The 23,217-nt window shown below is 39.0% G+C and overlaps 1 protein-coding gene across 6 annotated transcripts in view; it reads left to right on the top strand.

Annotated features, from left to right (window-relative positions):
* The first annotated feature begins 1,006 nt into the window (after positions 1 to 1,006).
* LOC124291728 (axin-1-like) overlaps positions 1,007 to 23,217 on the top strand; it is a 32,695-nt gene continuing 10,484 nt past the window's right edge. Inside the window, exons 1-4 of one of the 6 annotated variants that reach the window (XM_046728802.1) lie at positions 1,007 to 1,029; positions 13,109 to 14,168; positions 14,683 to 14,700; positions 17,653 to 17,796. In XM_046728802.1, the coding sequence (XP_046584758.1) occupies positions 13,480 to 14,168; positions 14,683 to 14,700; positions 17,653 to 17,796 (851 nt within the window). In that variant the 5' untranslated portion in view covers positions 1,007 to 1,029; positions 13,109 to 13,479. The other 5 variants (XM_046728798.1, XM_046728800.1, XM_046728799.1 and 2 more) reach the window with 5 other exon arrangements.

The raw sequence follows: 23,217 nt of genomic DNA, 5'->3' as shown, positions 1-23,217 counted from the left end.
ACAAAGTTTATATATTTGGAACTACGTGCAGAACAAAATCGACAAACAAAAGATTGCTTAAGTAGCATAGTTTTTATATATTTATATATAACGTTATTTCTTTAAACTCAAGGAGTTGCGAGGCCATGTTGCCCTGTACACAATGTGTTGTCCTAGCTGGCTTTTATTTTAAATCAGTTTTACTTCTGTCTCTTAAATAATGCCAGTAAACAGTTTTTAGACAGATTAAATACAACACTGATCGAAACTCATTTATATAATACCCCGACAACACTTTAATCTCCAACTATAATTTCTAGAAGACCGTTGAAATATTCATGTGTAGATCTGGTGTTTCATTACAGCTTCTTAAATAGCGTTCTCTTCATTCCAAATTACAGCTTATCCACCATAGACTTCCCCCATCCCCGTCTCGTTCCTCAAAGCGCACGCTCCGGGCTCATCTCCGCCATTAAATCAGACAGAGAAATGAAAGAACTCCGTAGAAACAAAGTCCCATGTCATTTGAAGAAGAAAAGTTCCTTAATTTCATAACGTAGATTAGGCAACGTTATGTCCCCTTTGAAATAAATGCTTTTGCTCTTTTAATCGCTCATGCTTTACAATTACTGTCGCTGTCTGTACCTGAGCAGGGGCGATCTTGTGATCATTTTGTTTGAAATAAAATCCCCTTATTTCCCAACCCTAATTAATGAAGTTATCCCTCTCTAACAAATTGAAACTCAGGGCTCAGATCTGAAGAATAACTTAAAACGAAATATTATATATGGTGGCGTGCAATTTATTCCATTTTATCTATACGAGCTTGTTACATTACTGCTTTAATCTTTGAAATCCGATCGACAGCAGCCTTTGAGGAAGCCCTTTGATGCTTAATTGGCCATGCATTATGATCGACCAAAGAAACGCCTTTTAGTCACCGGTATCACGATAAGGGGACGTAACTCTAGATACTTTAATGTTTTCTCGTCACAAACGCACAGCAATCATTGGAGATACGGAGTGTTTTCCTGTCGCAGTGACTCTCAGGTAAATTTATTGTTCCTAATCTTTTAAAATGTCATTCTCGTTTTACTGTACTTGATTTATTAATTAAACACCATCCATTAGTCAGATAAATAACGGACGGACGTTGTGTATTGATAAGAGTGACGGTTATTATGATAGGCACATGTCCATTACCAGTGAGGATGCAAATTCACTGAGTGATGGGGAATATATAAACTGTACATTATATCTATATACATGCATAGATAACACTACATTTCAAACGTTCTTTGTTTGTTCATTAACGCTTATATTATATCTTTGTGATCTCACTGGAAATATTTAGTTTGATTACCATAATAATATGCCTCAATCTTTTATTGAAAGTTGCATTACAAACTAATGTATCTTATCATGAACATATCTTTATAACTGGGGTGGTATCGTGTTTCAGTTGATTTATTACCGTAATGAAATTCAATGTAATTAAGAATTAATTAAGGTGGTGTTATACAGTGGCTCTCCAAATATGTAAGCCATCCTACACTTCACAATGATGTGATAGAGAGATTGGCCCCATACCATTACACTTCCCAATCCACGTATGGAAATATTAACCCCCTGCGATTGGACAGGTGCTGCCGGCAGGTGCGTCATTCCTTTGATGTGTGCCGCCTCACGACTTTCCTGAATCCGCATGCCGAGCGCGATACATCACTGAGCAGGAAGTAAAGGAAGACATTTTATGGACGCTTGAAGTTGTTTCTGGGACATACTGACTGACTGAGTTTGGTTTTACGCCGCTTTTAGCAATATTCCAGCAACATCACGGCAGGGGATACCAGAAATGGGCTTCACACATTGTACCCATGTGGGGATTCGAACCCGGGTCTTCGGCGTGACGAGCCAACGCTTTAACCATTAGGCTACCCCACCGCCCCCCTGGGACATACACCCACGTTGCCAACATCGTTTGATGTTCCTGCTATTACACATTCGAGTACACATAATCTGTTCATATATCGGATTATTTCAGGTGAAATAGTCTATGCGGCGGATTTACTTTTTGATTTTCAGAGGAAGGAGTTAATCCTATTATATTTTTTCATACTTGACAACGAGGATAACCATTTTGAGTGGCATTTGTCCATGACAACAAGGTTTGTTTTGATCTTCCATATCAAACATATTCTGGAATATAACCAAACAAACCTGGTTTTATGTTTATAACATCAAATAAACACATAAAGCTTAATCCGATATTAAGAACCCTGATCAAGAGCTTCAAATGAAAAGATCAAAAGAGTTGGGGGATCAAGTAAAATTTAAAGTAGCATAAATCGAGATTAAACACTCTAACAACATTACGCCATTGACTGTGTTGACAATCCGCGCCAATTTGTCACCGTCTATTTTTCGAGTCATCTAATCGTCGATATTCTATAACCGCTCTTAGGTAGGAAGTTTGTAATTCTCTGAAGCGAGGAGAGACGCATGAGCCTCCGACTACATCAAAGACGCCGCGGGTTGGTTTTGATGAATTAGTTAATTAATTAACCGAAAGTGTAAAAAATAAGCACAGCGAGATGACAGGTATTGAAAGATTAAAGCCAAACTTGTTATAGCCGAGCCGCTTGGAGTTCCGCGCTGGGCCACGCCTACTTTACACCCCACAACTCGTGCCTTTCCCCCAATCAGCCATCAAGCGGCGCTCAGACCATAACAATAGACCACACCTCGGCTCCCTTTGATGTTGAGATCCCTTTGTGTATTCACTAATTACTCGACCTTGTCTTTGTGCTATGCCGATAGTACAAACATCTGTCCCCAGCAGATGAAAGGGACGCGGAGTGAAACATTTCGTGGCATATTGCCAGCGTGATAAATCGGCCGCGATGAAAATGGTTAGATTTCATACATCGAGGTGCCCCGAAAGTTAAAAGTCTTCAAAAGTGTCCTCTCTTATGGAGTAGGACTCTCCCGTCTGAGGTAAATACCGAACACGATTCAATATGTTTGTGACAACCAGTTCACCAGTGCTGAAGGCGTTCTAGCCAGCCTGGTCTGTTTCGGCGGCGTCACCACAGGCTTGATTTACAGCTGTGTCTAATGTAGTGACCGTACATCAAAGAGACCTTTCGGCAAACATGTGTAATTTATAAGGGCAAGGGTATTATCTCCAATACCGAACGAATTACCATCTTTTCGTCCATGAAACACGGTATAAGTTGAAAAATTTGGGTTTTTAAGATCTTATAAACCTATATCTATGGTGGCATGGCAAAAAGTACATCTTTAGTACGCTTGAGGGGACAAAAATAGCGAAAACATTGACGGTGAATCTGTAAGACTCCAAACTCTCCCAACTCCGTGTTGCTATCGGAAGCTATCAAATTGTAACAACGTCTCAAGGGATGAAAGGCTAGGCTGTATTTGTTTGAAAATCCATTATTATAATGTGGTGTACGAAATATTGCATATAATTCACAAATGTACTATTGTACATAAAATGTAAGTCATAGAAAGTGTTTTCTAATGAACGTGAGTCATAATAAATATATTGGAAACAAACTGACACCCCTTCGCCGCTTAGACTCGCCCAGGGCATTTTTCTCAATGTTGATTTTATCTCCGCGCTGATTGGTGCGGTTCTTCTAAAGGCTGTGACGTCACGGTGTATGGGGATTGTCGGCGGCGGGCATGTGGCTTTGATCTTATAGATTCAAACTTTTCAAATCTCTATCAGCGTTTTTGTTCCTTCCCATGGATGTTTTGAGGCCGGGTTCCCCTTTGTCTACAATGTGAGTGGATAAGGTAAGCCATGCGGTGAGCTTTAGGTCGGTCGCCATATGCAGGTCCTAATGCTCCATGTAGCGTCGAGTACGGACAAGCGGGACCACGGAATCGTATATGTGGAAAGCTTGCTATTCGCAAAAGTCGTTCATTGGATTTTCTAGCTGTGATTACCACTCCGAAGACGTTCTATAGTTCATGTGTGATTTGGATTTTGGAGTACATCGCCTCATCCACAGCTAATAAGTGTTGCTCGTATCTACACTGATTGTGTGCCGTGATTGCCCAGGTGGACTCTATTGGATACCGTAGATACACCTGCTTCAATTACATGTGCTTTATCCTTCTATTGTTTACAATGTGTATATGGTAAGTTATCACTGAGCTTTATAACCTGTTATCGCAGTCTTGGACATGTCTTGTTTATATATAAGAGTTTATTCCTGCAACGAAACGCTGTTATTGATTATGAATCTCGGTAAATTGACATGTGCTTGTTGTATATATATTTTTGGAAACAGGGAGTTTCTAAGCGTGAGCATAGCTATTACTAATAGTGTTTGTGTTTTGCGCACTTGGTCAACTCTTTATAGTACACTATTGTAACAGTTCCGCTAGCTGCATATTGTGGAGCAGTGTTGATATTTCTACACTTTGAATATCGTTGGATATTTACTTTGTATCACATAACTACCTGGTCTACAGCCGCTAGTATTATGTATTACCACAGGATTTAAACCATACCAATTATTTATGACATGTCCACATATTATTTAATTTTTAGAATTATCAGTATTTGACAGTGGTGATTTTAATGTTACAGAATATCAATGCATTTATTGTCAATGTTTAATGTTAGAAATAGTCCGTGCGTGCGATAGTCGTCTTTCCGAGCGGTTCTAATGAACATGCCTTTGTGATTATCCTATAGTAGGTTAATGGTACGTTTTATTTATTTAATGACATATTCAATTGCTTCTTGGGAATAAGTCTCTGGTGTGTGTATGGCGTTGGTCTGAACACAGGGCGACGCCATTTGCATTGAGTGTAATGGCGGACGCACGGAGTCGGTCTTAGCTCCCCACTTTGATCTGTTTTGGCCGATAAGTCTTGCTTTCTTCCAAGGTATGCGTTTTGTATCGACGGTTTATATTCTTTCCTGCATATTTGGTTAGATATTCGGTTGAAAAGTGAAAATGAAAAACATTTTGTGGTGAAGCCATGCTAGCTTTGAGCCGGGGTGATCGGCTTGCGAAAACGATTTGCTGTGAAACTCAGAGGTGCCGGTGGCCTCGAGTTTAGTCAAAGGAGAAGGAGGGGATCGTAAAGCACAGAAACGGAGGTAGTAGCCATAAAATTTCTCGGCCGTAGCGCCAGCTAGTTGTGGCACGAAGAGAGATAGCTCGCTTTGGGTTTGGAATATCGTCATACGATCCCCTTTTCCAAGCTGAAAGTGTGTCTGTTTCTATGATCGGGTTAGAAAGAGCACGATTTGCCATCGTGAGGGCATTGCCAAATCACCTAGACTTAACTCCTATACACGACCTGCGTTGTTGGATTTGCTAGGGGAAAGATGCTGTATATTGTCTGATACAGTCAGTGTAGTTTATAAAGATTAATGAGTCAATGTAACAGGGAGTAGGCGAGATAAAATTCAGCTAGGTCAGGCATGCATCCTAGGGGTCGGGACTGTTGCCACAACCTTAGTAGGTCACATAGGCATTTTTTAATGGGTAGACAGAAGCTAGCATCCTATTGTTCTACAGTTAGCAGAAATCACACAGGCATTGCCCTGCCTAATGGCCTGTGTAACCTCAGCGAGACTATTGTTTTGGTTTGTTTGGGATTTTTTTACTGAGAAGCTTGTAAACCCAGGCTAGTGAAAAGAAACTTCTTAGAATTTATCCTCCATGACTGTTATACAACTGTTCTTGAGTTTGAAAGTGGACGCAGTGTTGCCAGTGTTGCCTGTATGTCAGGGAAGTAATCTTTCACTGTTCTGACCCCCTCCTATCACAGCTCCCAACACATGTACTGGGACCACACACATAGATCACACTGGCAAGTCTGATTCACAATGTGATACATTTTCTACCGCCAGTGCAATATACACCCATATTACCTGGGGCTGCAAGTGAAACCCTTGTCACACAATCTGGGTACTGTCTTTATATCCCAGTTGGTGTATATTTGTTACATTTACTATTCGGGATGAATAGACAAGTAATAGGGTTAAGACAGGTAATATGGAAAGGTCATCTATATTTCTCTCATGGTAAAAATAGCTTATTTAGACACCAACAGCAGTAAATGTGTTCACAATTGTTTTATTGAAAGTGAGGATTTATGACTAAAATGTAAATTACTATGGTGGATAATAAAATAACCAGAAGCTTCCCCCAAATAATTAGTCCGATATTTAAAAAATTCCAATTATTATATTTTTCAATTTAATTTAGGATTGTTTATCCACTTAATAAATATAGTCATTTATGTTCTGCAATACACTGACATTGTCAAAGGTGAAAGGTGAATATATCTATTTTGGTTACAATATGGTAATTCTGGTGCGGAACAAGAAAGATTGTAGATATGAAAGTATTTCCAATACTGACTATATAATTTGATATCCTCCTTGTATGATACGCTTGAAAGTATCATCTGTTCTAAGTGCAATGTTTATCAATGCTCAAATAACATTGTGATAGATTCATTGCCTTGGTGGTAATGTTCAAACCATTTGCTGAATCATTTTCTAGTACCACCATGCAATTATTCTGCAACTGGTTTCAGAGAGTACACTAAGCCCCTTTGATCTTTCAGATGTGAAAAATAAATGAAGTATTGTTTAATCACCGTGACTATTACAATGTGGTTTTATATTCATTTAATTGAAATAGGAAACCCAGATGTTGCACAGTGGGGATCCTGTAAAAAAAGGACCATCATCAAAGGGACTTTTTCAATTGGATCCTGGTTAAATGCAGTGTGATGTGAATGGTGCAACCGCATCATAATCCAAATGACTAAATAATTGAAATATGGCAATATTTATTGCACTGTTCATCAACATTTGTTCACAGCAGAACAAAAGGCTGAAATTGTTTCACTGTATCATTGTTTGGGCATATCACTTTGATGTTATGGTGGAAGGTAATAACCCTCCCATCCCTCCACATGACACCAGCTGGGTAGATACAGAATTAAAACTATTGTAGCATCTGGGGGAGGTATTGTATACATCATTTATATCCTGGTCTTAGCACATTGAAGGGCTGCAGGGTGGGATAGTTTTACAGTGTATCAGCTGGTGGTCCCTGCAATATGTTTCAATTTGTCCTTGTATGTGGGAATTTAATTATTATTCTTGTTGGTGCCAGTAAGTGTTAGTTTTACATGGAACTGAATTAAAAGATATTAATTTTGTCATATTTTTATCCTGACACTCTGCATGGTTAGAATTGAAAGATCACCAATTACATGATTTCAGTTTTAAATAAACGACTTAATCACTCTCTTAGTGATATAACTCAGAAATACATAGTGTCACCAACACACGTCATGCTTTCTTATACCATAGCCAAGCAGCATGCATATATGACTGATGCACATTGGATATTATGCAGTAACCAAGCAGCATGCATTTACGACTGATGCACATTGAATTATTATACTCCATCCATAACAATGCATGTATATATCATTGACATTCACTGGATGTTATACCATAGCCATGCGGTGTGCATACATCACTGACGCACAACACTGGATGTGTTACAAATGTCATTGACACACATTTTACATAGTGTTTTAAAACCAGTGAAGATCTGATTTAGAATCTTTAGCAATGCATGCTTGTCATAAGAGGTGACTAAAGGAGTCAGGTGGTCAGACATATTGACAGGGTTGACATGTCATCACATCTTGATTGTGCAGATCGTAGCTCATGTTGTTAATCACTGGATTGTTTGGTCCAGATTTTTTATTTTTCAATGTTGTGACACTGTGACACATGCTATGACAGTCACACAGGTCATGCCACGTTGACACAGGTAATATCACTGTTGCATTATACAACAGTGAGACATGGTTTGCGGCAATTTACACATCTATACCCTAACAAGACACTATATACCACAGTGAAACTTGTTATACCATAGTAACATGTCATGCCACAGCAACTCAGGTTATATCATAGTGAGACGATATATGATGGTGAGGTTTTATGCGAGGGTAACATTGCCTCAGTAACACAGCTTATACCATAGTGATACAGGTTATACCACAGTGAGAGACTATGTTCCACCATGATACTGTTTATACTATAGTGAGACACTATGTAACACTGTGATATGGTTATACGACAGTGAAACACTATGTACCACTGTAAAACGGGTTATACCACAGTGATACCGTTTATGCTATAGTGAAGCACTATGTACCACAGTGATACAGGTTATATACCACAGTGATACAGGTTATACCACAGTGAGAGACTATGTTCCACCATGATACAGTTTATACTATAGTGAGACACTATGTAACACTGTGATATGGTTATACGACAGTGAAACACTATGTACCACAGTGAAACAGGTTATGCCACAGTGAGACACAATGTACCACTGTAAAACGGGTTATACCACAGTGATACCGTTTATGCTATAGTGAAACACTATGTACCACAGTGATACAGGTTATACCACAGTGAGATTTACACATTATCTCGCTTCAAACCAGTGTGTCATTGTCCACAAGTTCACCAAGTTCACAAGTGTGACACACATACTTCTGCAGTGACACACCTTTAGTGTTTCAATGAACAAATTAGGTGGCCACATCCTCCCCACTTCCACTTCCTGTTGTCTGTGGTTTTCAGACACTGACATGTAAACTACATTGTAATTGATAATCAAGTCTTAGCATCCTTAATAAGTGGCCACTGGTATTGTTTGATATCTGATGATAGCTGTGTTGGACCTGCCTTGACTTATAAATGCTTGTAAATCCCACCCAGACGTCATATACTTTTTAAATATATTATCAATATTATGTTCACAAATGCATTTCCAGTAAATGTTTTCAGAGATGACAAATTCTTCCTGAACTTGATATGGATATAAGTATTTTGGGGGACAAGATAGTGTAACAGTTGGAAGTAAGTAATGATACTAATAAGTAGCAAGTGTGGGTGCAGTGGTTGCTCATGCCATTTTCTGCAAATGTTCTGTCATGTATAGTTTATATTGTCACAATACAAAAGAAATAATTGGTTTGTGTGATTATTGAAAAATTATTGCAATGGGTCAGTGATTAAAATTGTTTTACATTATGAATACAATGAGAAAATCATTCAATATACAGTACTACTGGTATTCCTGTAAGAGTTCTTTGCCCATGAATAGACATACACTTGCAGATGAATGTATACATGATTTGTAAACATCTGAGGAAATGGCCTTAATGTGATTTATGTATGTATGTATAAATAATTGTGTTGGAGCCTTTGAAGTTAGCTTGAATTTCATCTCTTGGATTAAACAAATGAAATGAATTCAGAAGACGACCTTAATCTCCCAAGCTTCAACAAGACCAGGCATCTGCATAAAGAGACCGATATCAAATTCTCCTTTCAAAATACGCAAAGTTCATAAAGTTTACAGTCTTGAATATCAAAGGATCTGTGTAGTGAATTAATGTATAAAAACAAAAAGGTAGAACACATTAAGATTGTCTTTATGAATGTGAATCTTTGTCAGAGATATCGTATAATTTGAGATAGCAAGTCGGTAATGAGAACTTGATAGTCTTGATCTTTGTGTACGTTGATACGTCCGTTATCCTCTGACCATGTGTTAACTTGTCACATGATGCTCCTGCTGGCGGAATAAAGGAATATTAACAATTGTAACGAGACATCAAAGCCTCATGTGTCACTAATCTTTTGATTAACATGAACTGGTGATTGGATTTTAACACACTGGACATAGGATGCTCTTTGATGTATTATTCCTTATGTGTGCGTGCAGGCTGGTCAAGTGAGAACAGATACAGCTATATTTGTTCACACATCTCTGTTTTCCATCAACCCATATCCACTAGTTAGTCATAGGAAGGCATGCAGAAGTTATATTCCTTATTTGGTGTGAAATCCATTGTCTCACTATTCAATTGTTTGTGTAGACTTTGCACAGAGAAATTAATTATTTCTGCCGGTTGTAAAGGTCAGTTTGTCATGTATTGTCTTCTACGTGGAAATCTATTTAAAAAAAATAGGATTGAAATGCTTGAGAATGCCCTGGGAAGATATTGTGCAAGGTAAGGAGATTTGGGATGTGAATTCTGGTATGTTATTATATGCAAACAGTCCATAATCACCCGGTAGATGTACACATGCTATAAATTGCTATATCCTCCTTGTGTTGTGACAGTAAGAGATGACATACACACTACATCATGCTAAGACTAATCGCTGTGGAGCATGCATCCTTGAGGAAGAGTTGACAGGTCACCAATGACAAAGTTAATTGTCCTGACCATGGAATATGGGATCGATATCCTATAGGAGACTGAGAGTGGTGTTATGCTTTGTAGCAGATTGTATTAGCTCGGCCGTGTTTTATTCCATGGAACAGGACAAAATCTGCTATTAATGAGTACAGGTTGCATGTTGCCAGCTAGTAAGTGGAATAGTCCTGATTGAATAATATGTGGTGTGTCTGGTGAAGACACGGGTAGCATTACTGATAAGCTGGGGTTTGCAGGGACAGGCACCATCGATCGGTGCCATTTCTTGAGCTTAAACCTCAGTGGCAAGCTGATGCCTCTCCAGGGTTACAGGAATAAATATATTAGCGCTAACATTTTCCTGGAATATTGTCCTATGCTAATTGTATGTCAGATGCTGAATACTTGCTTTTATGGTTAAATACGTTTCAGACAGCTTCATTTTTGTTTTTCTCTGTATAAACGAAATGAAATTGCAGGCATTTAGTAGCAGGGGTAGATACAGCTGGTCAAACAAACTAGTCCACTTTTCATTTCAGACTAGTTTATGTGAATTAATAGATTTGGGATAAAACAACTTGTCCTTCTAGATTTTGACTAGCCTTGGACTAACAAACTAGTGGCAATGTCTATCCCTGAATTTGTGTCATTGATGTATGTTTTGATGCTCTTATGTAGTGGATATGGTTTTAGTTTCATGAACTGATTGAAACAGTATGCATGGTAAAAACATGGAAAATGTGTGAATCATTGTAATGATAAATGTTGAAAAACCTGGGATTAATTCAGAGCAGTTTGAAATGGTCTTAACTTTCATTGCAAGCTGTTAGTCTCTTCATCTTGACGGTTTTGCACCAGAGGAAGATTTTGTCAAAGTGTTTCATGGTTGGATAGGAAATTAATATTGCTGCTTTATGGTTGTAAAAAATCCTTATCAAGCCAAAGCATACTTTGATGATTTTGAACCACTCCTAAGTGCAAATTATCTTCTGAAGTGTTGAAAGTCTGTGTTGCATCAATTACATGGAAGGAACGTGTTTGAGAAACATTTGCTTTCAGTTTACTGTCATGAGAATGTATACAACATGTCTTTTTTTGTCAAAAGATCTCCCTATGTCAGTTAAGGCCACTAAGAAGGGGAGCCAAAATTATGCCCTCTTTTCATGGCAGTGAAAGAGATGGATTTCCCTCCCTTTGTCCGAGGTCACGAGGTTCACTCGTCTTAGTTGGCCTGTGTTTTTTCTGGTAGGATGTGGGCAAGGCTGCAAACATATGGCTGTATGTAGGATTCCCCAGCACAGATCTCGATACTGGAGATTCTTTGAAGTGCTTTGGGTGACTGAGCCCTCTCATTACAGTAGAGAACATTCTTCCTTACATCAAAGCCCAAACTGCAAGCATATTCCTAAAGCCTCTCTCCACATGTATCTTTGGGAACTGACAACGTCAAAGGGAGAATGGCTACAGACCTAACCCTTTTAGCTTAGATTTTAATGTAATGTTTCTCGGGTCAAGCTTGTGGGGTTGGTGGAAGTCTTTTACATCGTCTTTTACTGATGGTATTCACTTTGGTAGGACTTTCTTTTAAAGGCTAGGCCTCTCGTCTCAAAGATTTCAGGGTTCTTAACTGTTCTTAGTTGAGATCGGGAGTAGTATTAGAGCATAAATCAAATGATTTGTGGAGCCATGAAGTCAGTAGTATCCAAACAGCCTTGAGTTGAACCATGTCCCTGTACTATCAGAAAAAGGCTGCCTTGTCTGAGGTCAAAATGGTTTTAGTATTGTTGGGAGTTTATTGTTTTAAAAAAGTTAAGTTTACTTGCACGAAACCAGGGCTTACGGAGATCAGCTGGATACACAAGTGCAGTGCTTCACAAAGATTTAAAGCAATTCCATTAGGATGGTATTTGAGAATCATATGTCGCCACTGGGAATAGTGAATCAGAAATAACCAACCTGTGTTTGTTGGTTAGAAAATATGTCTTTGCTGTTAGATTAGTTGACACTGAAAGAGTTACAACGTCCATGTAACTGTAGAAATTATTGAATGATTATAGTCAAATAATAACATCTAAATGGAAGGTTTAAGCTTTGTATAAAAAAATCTTTGTATGCCATTTTATTGTTTATTAATAATATTCCTCTATCTCAGTTGTGAATGCTGAGTTTATTTAGTGTCATCGTCTAGTAAGGAGTGAACAATGAGATCACGGTCAGTTGACAAAGAGTACATCACGAATAGAATTTCAAAGGTTTCCTTTTATTTGCTTGGTTGTCTCAGAGTTTTGGTCAAAAATCCAAAATCATCCACACAAACATGCTATCTGATGCTAAAAGCAAGCTTGAACTGTGTAAGCGATGACCAATCAGCTTGTTTGCTTGATAGCGGGACTGTGCATTGATTGAGAGAAGGTGACTACACGACCATCGTCAGCCTCATCCTTTGCTAACATAAAAAATAGCTTTGCCTGTGCCAAAATAGACATTCGTACTCGATGGAGATGTAGAGTGTGGACTTGGCTTAGACCTGAGCAAAGTATGTGTTGATCAATAGGAGAATAGAATTTTTTGGGGACAGTGTCATATTAGATTTTGAAGTTTAATTCATTTGATATTCAGGTTGTTATTATCTTTTGAAATGAATGATGTCTTCCTATCAGATTTGGTGGATTAATTTGAACAATTGAAATATTTTTTGGGGAAAATGCTTTGGGTCATTCCGAGTCTCAAGCAATTTTACAATCGGTCATATTTGATTTGAAAGCTGTCAGAAGTCGACAACGATACTGCAGGAACGTAATGATTCATCTTGTCATTTCAGATGTGGCTCTAAGACATTGTGGCAGCACGACAAACTCTGGCCTCATGGGAGATGCTGAGTCCCAGCGAGGATGACAAGCAAAGTGTATGAATTTCTCAATGACTCCGGCGGTAACAACTTCACGGAATCTGCCCCACGACCCCCAGTCCCCGGGGAGGAGAATGAGCTTCAGTCAAATGGGGGTATGTCCACACAAAGCTCAGGCTCCCACAAAAGTCATTTGTCCAACAAGAGTAACAGGAGTCAGTCGTCCACTAAAAGTACCAAAAGTGCCGCCTCGAACAAAGGGGAGGTAAGCCATTCCCCAGCTGCAACGCCACGAAAATCAAACCTTGAGAAATCAAGCTGTACCTCTTCACAAAAACTGGACCATGAAGAGATGGAAGCTCCGGAATGGCTATGAGCCAGAAGGTAGTGCTGCCAATTCCCCTCCCTTTACCGAGAACAGCACCCCACCCCACCTGAAATGGGCTGAGAACTTGAACCACCTCCTGAGTGACAGCGATGGAGTCCAGCTCTTCAAAGAGTACCTGGATAAGGAGGGTGGCGGTGCGCTGGAAGTTGACTTCTGGTTCGCTTGTCAGGGACTCAAGCGCAAGAGTGCGCAGAGCACCAATATCCCTTCTCTGGTCAAGGCCATCTACAAGCATTTCGTACGCAATGATGGCGTGAGGTGTTTATTGAAAGAAACGAAACAAGAAATTTCGGACAAAATCAACAAGAAAATGGCAGTGGATCAGTATATTTATGACACAGCTGCTACGGAAGTTGAATCTTATATGAGAGATGTGACATATCCCGCGTTCTTGAACTCTGATTTTTATGTGCAATATGTTCAGTCATACGGTGATAGTCCAAAGTCCAGTCACTCCAGCGGCTCTAACAGTGCCAGGCCAATGTCCCAGCCTGGTCCGCTGCCATCGTTACCTGAGGACAAGGAACTAGATACAGATTCCAGCAAATTCACCTCTATGGGGCCACCCTTGTTTCATAAAGTTCTCTCACATAAGTCCTACCGCAGTGATTCATCTGGTGCTAAGAGGACAGAAACGATATCAGGGTGAGTGTTCGATTTCTAGTGTTTATGCAAACCCTACCCAGGTAACATTGAAGTTAAGCTGATCGATAAATCACCATTTAAAAGTTTTATCCAGAAATGTTTTCCTTCTTTCTTCGCTGGTGTCTTCACCTGAGCTCTGAGGAGCGTGGTACAACATTTTCCATGTTCCCTGCAGAAGTATTGATGAAATATTACTCAACACTTGTAACACTCTGAAACCTAACTCTTCAACTTTTGAATTTAAATTTTGTTTCAAGCTATACATACATATATGTAATGAAATTTAACTTCACGTTCGGTCAGAAGTGACAAAGGTAATCTAAACTGGAGCAAGATCAATTGGTATCATGAATATTTTGGGTTTATTTTTTTAAATTGTGAGCTCTGTCTTCACTGCAAAAAAATAAATCTCCCAAATATTCATGATCAATAAACGTCAGTGTAAGTTCTTCTGTTATCTTAATCGATGTACAAGAGGTTATGGCAAGTATATAAGTCTCCCTCTTTCTTGTAGCCCTTCATCTAAACAGCAGTGAGTAGACTTGGTTTGAGTCTCTTGCCAAATGCACTTACTTCACATGTGCTGATTGTTCAGTTAAATGTTAAAGCTTTTTGCTACTTTTCTCTCAGGCTGCAAAGCACTAACACATGATTGAAGTTTTATTTCCTCATTTCAATATGCTAGCTTCACTTTTCAAGCCACAAGCACCCTCAGCATCAACACTGTTTACTGTTGTTCTGTTCATTTTACTTTATGATGTTCCTGTAAGTTAAGTTTCTTGTTGATGATGCCATTATCATTATATGTCGTTATATAATTTGTGCAATCAGGCAATGGTGGCTGCCTTATTGCTCCAGTACAAATATCATACCTTTCCTCAACCCTGCTGTACCCCGCCCAAACCAGCTGTATCACCTCAGGTTTCTATTTGGTGTTCCTCGCAACTTAACCCTTCACACATTCTCAAGCTTATTGTCCCCACCTACCAAATCACAGATCTGCAATATTCAATATCTCATCCCTAGAAGTGTAACATATCCTGCTTTATAACTTGCGCCACCTACACCAACTGGGTTTATTTCATCTCCAACCTGCTATATGTTTTTGTATCACATTCATGCTGATTTTGTGCTTGTCCCCTTACTGGTTACCTGTTGTGATATTCCCTCCCTGCCTTGCTCTCTATGTATCCCATCCCTGCTCCCAATGCAGACAGTATGAGTTTTTATCTCCAGGACATTGATATCCCATCCCTGCTCCCAATGCATACGTTTTTATCTCCGGGACATTGATATCCCATCCCTACTCCCAATGCATACGTTTTTATCTCCGGGACATTGATATCCCATCCCTGCTCCCAATGCAGACAGTACGAGTTTTTATCTCCAGGACATTGATATCCCATCCCTGCTCCCAATGCAGACAGTATGAGTTTTTATCTCCTAGACATTGATATCCCATCCCTGCTCCCAATGCAGACAGTATGAGTTTTTATCTCCAGGACATTGATATCCCATCCCTGCTCCCAAAGCAGATAGTATGAGTTTCTATCTCCAGGACATTGATATCCCATCCCTAATCCCAATGCATGAGTTTTTATCTCCAGGACATTGATATCCCATCCCAACTCCCAATGCAGACAGTATGAGCTTTTATCTCCAGGACATTGATATCCCATCCCAACTCCCAATGCAGACAGTATGAGTTTTTATCTCCAGGACATTGATATCCCATCCCTACTCCCAATGCAGACAGTATGAGCTTTTATCTCCGGGACATTGATATCCCTTCCCTGCTCCCAATGCAGACAGTATGAGCTTTTATCTCCAGGACATTGATATCCCATCCCTACTCCCAATGCATGAGTTTTTATCTCCAGGACATTGATATCCCATCCCTGCTCCCAATGCAGACAGTATGAGTTTTTATCTCCTAGACATTGATATCCCAGCCCTGCTCCCAATGCAGACAGTATGAGCTTTTATCTCCAGGACATTGATATCCCATCCCTACTCCCAATGCATGAGTTTTTATCTCCTAGACATTGATATCCCATCCCTGCTCCCAATGCAGACAGTATGAGCTTTTATCTCCAGGACATTGATATCCCATCCCTAATCCCAGTGCAGACAGTATGAGTTTTTATATCATGGACATTGATATTCCATCCCTGCTCCCAATGCAGACAGTATGAGTTTTTATATCCTGGACATTGATATTCCATCCCTGCTCCCAGTGCAAACATTATGAGTTTTTATCTCCTGGACATGGATATTGGGTATGCCACACATGAACTGTCACAGCTATCCCATAATATACTTGATTTTAATCCCAGCCAAGTTAAGCAAATGTCCTTGCTATTTCCGCCACCAGCTGCAGCAGAACGTGCATGTCTCTGATAATCTTTCCAAGCATGAGCACTGCTTAAGAATTTCTGAATTTGTTTACATGTTTACCTCACCCTATGTTCCGAGATAACTACATATATTGGATGGAAACATTTTCACAAGGAAATTGTTTAACATGATAACATTCATGTTTGTATAATAAACTGCTACGAGTGTTAATGAAGTACCGTATTATCTCTAGTAACGGTTCAGGTAGGAATTGCTCGTTCGTCTTGAAGGTGTAAGGTCAGTCAGCTGGATGGTTGCATATGAACAACTCCTGTTGGTTAAGGCAGCAGAACATGATCTGTGGAGCTTTAAGATAAACAACTTCATGTTTGCAAATTCCTGATAAAATGTCACTGGAAACTGAATTTTGATTCAAAACAGCCCCCAGTCTCTTGTGATCTTGAAAGCACTGAAGCACAAGCTTGCAGTATGAATATTGATCAGGGCAGTCCACAACATTTATATTTTAATCATAATACATTACGTTTTGAAGTGTGTTTTTGATCTTTTATGTCGGATATTCATCAATAGTAACTAATTCCTAGCTTATGATCATATGCAGCGCTAGTAGGCTTAACTGGTTCTCAAGTTCCACATGATGAAGTCTTGTCAATAATACAGGCAGATGCTTTTGTCCTGTTCACATCATGAAACAGCCGTGCTGCTTTGATCACCCATGCTGACTGGCATAAAGTGTTGATCAACAGCTTTCACATTTTTTTTGGATAAACTTCATTATTTGCTTGAATTGAGATATAAGTATTCCGAAAACATGGGACTTCATCCATGTGACACTAGAACGAACATTATCGTGACAATGGAGATTTTTAAGTTTATATTCATAACGAGTTTGACTGCAAAGGGATCAAAAGTTGACCTGTTCGACCATTTTGTTTCTAGTTTTTCCTTACACTTTCATATTAGTTACATTTATTGTAGAAGAATACATTGGTTGCAACTACAAATGAAATATGAATTTAGGCAAGTAATCTTCCCACTGTTACACTTGCATTGTGGAGAAATGTTGCCATTTCTTTATATGTATTCATATATTTTGTTTCAATATAAGAATATCTCTCTTTTTCAGGTACCCACTGTATTGTAATTCTCGCCATTCGTCCTACCCAAACCATGTGTCGTACGCACCTGCCTCGGCTCAAGACAGCGAACTGCAGTCGCTCTCAAGTGACGCCCTGACTGACGACACAATGTCAGTCACTGACAGCAGCATGTGAGTAAAACAATAACATTGATGTCTTAAAGTGAGATAGAATTCAAGTTAATTAAACATAGACCACTGTCACACATATCTTACTGGATCCGGTGGATACAGTCACTGATTCAGTCATGTTTGGATGTTGGACCCCCTGAGAGCCAGCTCTGTTGATACTGTCCATATATCCCCCATGTTGAGGGTTAATACTTGTGCTGTCAACCACTAGTCAGCTGCAGGCCTCGCGGAGATAATGTTAGGAGTGTGTGATACATACGGAATATTGTATTAAACATGTTCTGCACTCTCACTCGCATACATTTTGATTGCTGGATTTCACTCTCACTCACTCACTCACAGCACTCTCACTCGCATACATTTTGACGATTGCTGGATTTCACTCTCAGTCACTCACTCACTCACTCTCTCTCACTCACTCTCACATACATTTTGATTGCTGGATTTCACTCTCACTCACTCACTCACAGCACTCACTCGCATACATTTTGATGTTTGCTGGATTTCACTCACAGCACTCTCACCCGCATACATCTGCTGGATTTCACTCTCACTCACTCACACATTGGTAATAACTGGATTTTTGGTCTAGATTTCGTTATTTACAGGCTGGTGCCATATTGCTCAAGTTTTAAGAATACATCACCAAACATGAATCAAAGAACAATAACTATAGCAGATTTGTTCAGACACGATTCAAAAAGCACTAAGACACACAATATATGCTGACAGTTTGACAGACACCCACCCATACACATTAATCTAGAGATGTTTACTGTTTTCAGTAGATTCCCTATGACAGTTTGTCTCATTACGGTGCTCCCTCTGATGTATTTCTGTGGCTTGTGTTCAACGATTTCAACATCTCTTATCCTGAAGTTCAGAATGATTGTAGCTAACATTATTTTCATGAATTATGAAATAAAAGATGCATTGTAAGTTGCAATATACATGAAACAAGTCCAAAAAATTAGTTATCTTTTGGAGAGAAAAATAAGATTAAAGATTGTTATTGTATATTTTCAAAACCTCTGTCATTTTATCTTCTGACCGAAAGGAGTATTATCACTTACATCTTCAAAGAGTTCTTTTTTTTATCATTTCCACAGATGTTTGTGATTTGGAAGGCAATGAATCTTTTCACTGCAGTTGTCTGAAAGATGTTTGATATTTGATGAGCAGGAATCAATCGTAGGCAGCCATGATCCTATGTCTTCTCTTTCAAGTGTACATAAAGCATAATAAATAATATATCATGGAAACATTAAGGATGCTCTTTTAACTTTTCTCTAAAAGCTCGAACCTAGTCAGGTACGACACAGACTGAGCCTTACATAAAGAGTAGAATTCTTTATCAAAGATTTGCTTTTTGCCATTAAACATGAAAAATTATTCATCAGAGGTGACTTGTAAGAGGTTGGGTACACTGTTGCCCGTGGTTGCATGGGTGCTTTGAATACATCAGACAGATGGCCTGCCCGGGATAACAAAGAGGTGCTAGTTTATCTTCAAAATTTTATGTCCACATTCAACCATTGTTGAACACGAAATATGGTGGGGGCCTCCAGTAATCGTGTTGCGGTTGAGTGATCATAAGCAGAGGTGGAAGGCTGGGTGATATTAGTTTACAAGCCAGCGTTTGATCATTCAAGTGGAACAGACTAGATGAATTCCTTCCCATGTGCTATGGGAAGCCCCGATGACAATTCAACAGTTGAGGGAGTTTGCATTGATGGTTCATAGAAATTCATCTTACATACATCTTCACTGTAAATTTGTTGGGAGAAAAGCCAATTTTGACAAGAAAATATGCTTTACTCAATTGGGTGTGTTTTTCTCTCACAAGAACTTGTAAGTCATTATTAAACTTGGAGATTAAATGACAAAGTTATTGCATGTGTTTGAGCAAGATGATTTATGTGTATTTTATGAAAATATAATTTAAGAGGATTTTCTTTTTTAATTTCATTTTCTTCTTTTTATCATCAGTTTTGAAAATTACTCTGTTAGGACATGTCCCATTATTGATGTTTCTCAGTCAAAGATTTTCAGAGGAATAATTATATTGAATTATAGTGAATAACATACTAAGGCATCAACTGCTGGTAAACTATTTATTTTGCAATTTTATGTCCCATTAATTGCAACCACAGAGGACAGCTCCGTTTGAAGTTTGAACAAGGGATGTGCATAAACCTTCCATAAAATTCTACATTGTTACAGAGAAACAAACATGTAATCAGCTTAGAATTTCATGTTTGATAAAAAGATATGTTTTGTCATTTCATTAAGATGAAATGTTCTAGATACAGACAGATCTCTTTGAAATCCAAAACATCATTTATTGATGTAATGCAATATTTTCATGACTTATTTGATGTTGGTTACACAGGCATTTAGAGGTTTCCTATATCCCGAACCAGAAACCTACATCGCTTCTAACAGATATGTTCTGTCTCCCTTACGCAGAATTAAAAACTTTAGCTGTGGTATTTTCTACCATCCAGCATATCTGTTTCTCTGTAGGCTTTTGTTCATGAATCAGAAAGGTGTTCTTTACCGAAAACCCACTCCTGAACACGAGCACAACTCATGTTATATGTTTCTTTGTAGTAATTAAATTACTATGGCGGGTGATTACGATCCGTATCCACATGTGAGCAGGCTTTTGTCTGACAGTCTTTGAAGCAGAGGCACTGGGAAGCACCCCATTATGTTACCCTCTTTGGCGATCAATTTGCCATTGACAATCAGTCGAGCCTAACACACATGCAAACTTCAAACGCCTGGGCCAGCCCCCATCAAGCAATTTATGCCTTGTTTATAAAAGGCCTAGCCACTTCCATAGCGGAAAGCTTTTTATCTAATGAATAGTATGGTGCTTTGATCTTCAAAAGCTCTACCTGGTCCAGTGCAGGCCTGTGATTGGCCCACAACAGTGAGATTGTGTTGATAGCAGTATGGAGAACACTGTCCTCTAACTCGGGCCTATATATCATGTCTGACTATGCTTCTTCTTTTTCTTGTTCAGCTAAACTTTCCTTTGGTTTGATCTTTTCATGGAACACAAATGCTTGTAAATGTCTCTTTGTGCTGGCTTTCTTTATGAGATTTCTTGTAGTTTGTCTAAGAGCATGACTTGAGAACGGAGTTCAGCAGTAGCTTTCAAGTAGTAGACTAATTTGCCTTGGAGGTTTATCCAATCCGAGTTTCCATTAACTTGTTAACTTCATCCTGGCCTCATCTTTCTTTGTAATATGTTGTTGAAAACAACAGAACAACGAGTGATCATTGCATTGAAGTGCTCACTCTCCCTCTGTTGTCAGATGATTTTCTGAAAAAATCTAATGAAGAGCATTATGGTTCAAATCAGCTTCGGTCAAAGACTTCACGTAGATGACAAAACCATGTGTCTCTTTGACGATCTTCTGAAGAAAAAAGAGCGGCGAAATAAAAGGAAGATGAATTTGAGGAAGGGGAAATATGAAAGACAGTTTGAAAAATGATTACTTTTTGTCCCAAATTTCAAAAGAGGTTTTGATGTGATTAATATCTTGTGAAATTCAGTTAATTTGCTCATATCAAAAGATTAAATTGTAAAAAGAAATGTAACTTTGTCAGCAAAACATTTGTGTAATTGATTGCGAAATGACAGGTATGTTAAGATGTTGGTCTTTTGTGAATGCTAGAGGTGGTAAGGTGTCTCCTTGTTGTTGAGTTGGGCATTTGATCAGTGAGTTACGACATAGTTTTGATGTATCAGGAGGTGGGCCTCACCATCACAAACTGATAACGTGACTTGGCACTTTGTGGTGATTTTTATCGAGTGTTTGAAGAATACATCAAGATTGTTGTGGAGAGGTCCCTGTCTTCGAAACTACTAGCTCTACCATCAAGTGTTTTTGCAGTTGTTTGCTTATCTGTCTCTTAGCCTTTTGATGCTCTGCTAAGAATGTAAAAAATCTGGTGTAAGTGTTTCCACCCCTCTGTGGGAATGGACTGTGTCAAATCTTCACACAGCTGACTAGTCCATCTAGGAATGTGGGGAGGTCAGGAGATATGTCCTGTACTAGTGTATCATTACACAGGCAGTGTGGTTAATTTAATGAGGAGTGAAGAGAGGGACTGTTATGTGTCCAGTCCTGAATGTATTACCATGTACTTTAATAATCAGGTTAGAGATTGCAGTGACAATTGGGTGACCCAATGGACAGTATATGGTGATATAACATGATCATACCTTTTTCTACCTTAATATGGAAGTGTTTTCAATGCAATGATATGTGATGCTCTTCAAATGATTTTGAATTATTTAAGAAATTTAGATTATTTATCCGTATTTGTCATTTCTTGTTATTCACACATTTTATCGTTTCATAAGAAATTAGTTTCAACTGTCTTAGAATTTTGTCACTTGGTCTCATCATTTGATGGACTAGAGGCTCTTTGATGGTTTATCACAACCTTAAGGGCACCTGCTCTGTGTTTTGAATCCTGAGATTGATAGATAAAACAAATTGAAGGTCCCCCATCTCCAGGGGAGGAGAGAGGATTCAAAATGGAAGCCATATTGGCTGTTAGTACAAGGCCCTGATCAGTGAGTTGTGGACTCGTTCCATTCATAGGAGCTGGATAGGACCTGCAAAGCAAGCTTGGGAGAGAAAACTGGTAACAAAAGATATGGGGCAGCCAACTTAGCCCGGTAGACTGCTCCAGGTTAAGAAGGCTTGCCTCAGGCTGACTTTCTTTGTGTAGAGGGTCTGTCTTAGTTGGGTTGAATGGTAGCAAGGGACAATAAGGGCACCTCCAGTGAAGCTTGAAACTGTTAGCTGGCTGTCCAGTTGTTCTGACTCAGGGCTGCCGGAGATACGGTGAATATAGCCCCCCAGTCAGGGAGATATAGTGGATATCGCCCCTAAGTCAAGGAAATGCTGGCTCTGGTCATACAAATGAAAGGTGACCAACCCAGGAATTAGCCCTAGGCATATTAAGAATAAATAGAAACTGACTAATACATTTTTGGTTTGAAGATTGGATTGTATGAATTGAGCATTATTGCAACCTGAGGGGAGGAAGGGCGTAATATTGAGGCTTTCTGGTACTTGTAGTGTAGTACCACTATTTGTTTTGCACAAATATCAAATAAAACAAAGGATTCCTGCACTGAGGCTCTGTTAATATTGGAATTTGCTCATTTACAGAAGAATTGTCTATAAAATGTTATTAACACTTGGCTTAAACAAAAAATCAGAATTAGTTGTTATTAACGCTTAGCTACACGCTTCTTTCATTCTTATTATAAAGATGTTCACAGTTCTACCAAGGTACACCAACACTCAAAGATAAAGTATGGGGTTAGTGACAGCACTGAGATAGTAGATGGATTCGGACCAAGGACTACTCCACAAATTTAAACATTTA

This window comes from Haliotis rubra, unplaced genomic scaffold (assembly GCF_003918875.1).
Source record: "Haliotis rubra isolate DU_JTF1 unplaced genomic scaffold, ASM391887v1 Scf5, whole genome shotgun sequence".
NCBI lineage: Eukaryota > Metazoa > Mollusca > Gastropoda > Lepetellida > Haliotidae > Haliotis > Haliotis rubra.
This window is presented reverse-complemented; position numbering and strand designations above follow the sequence as displayed.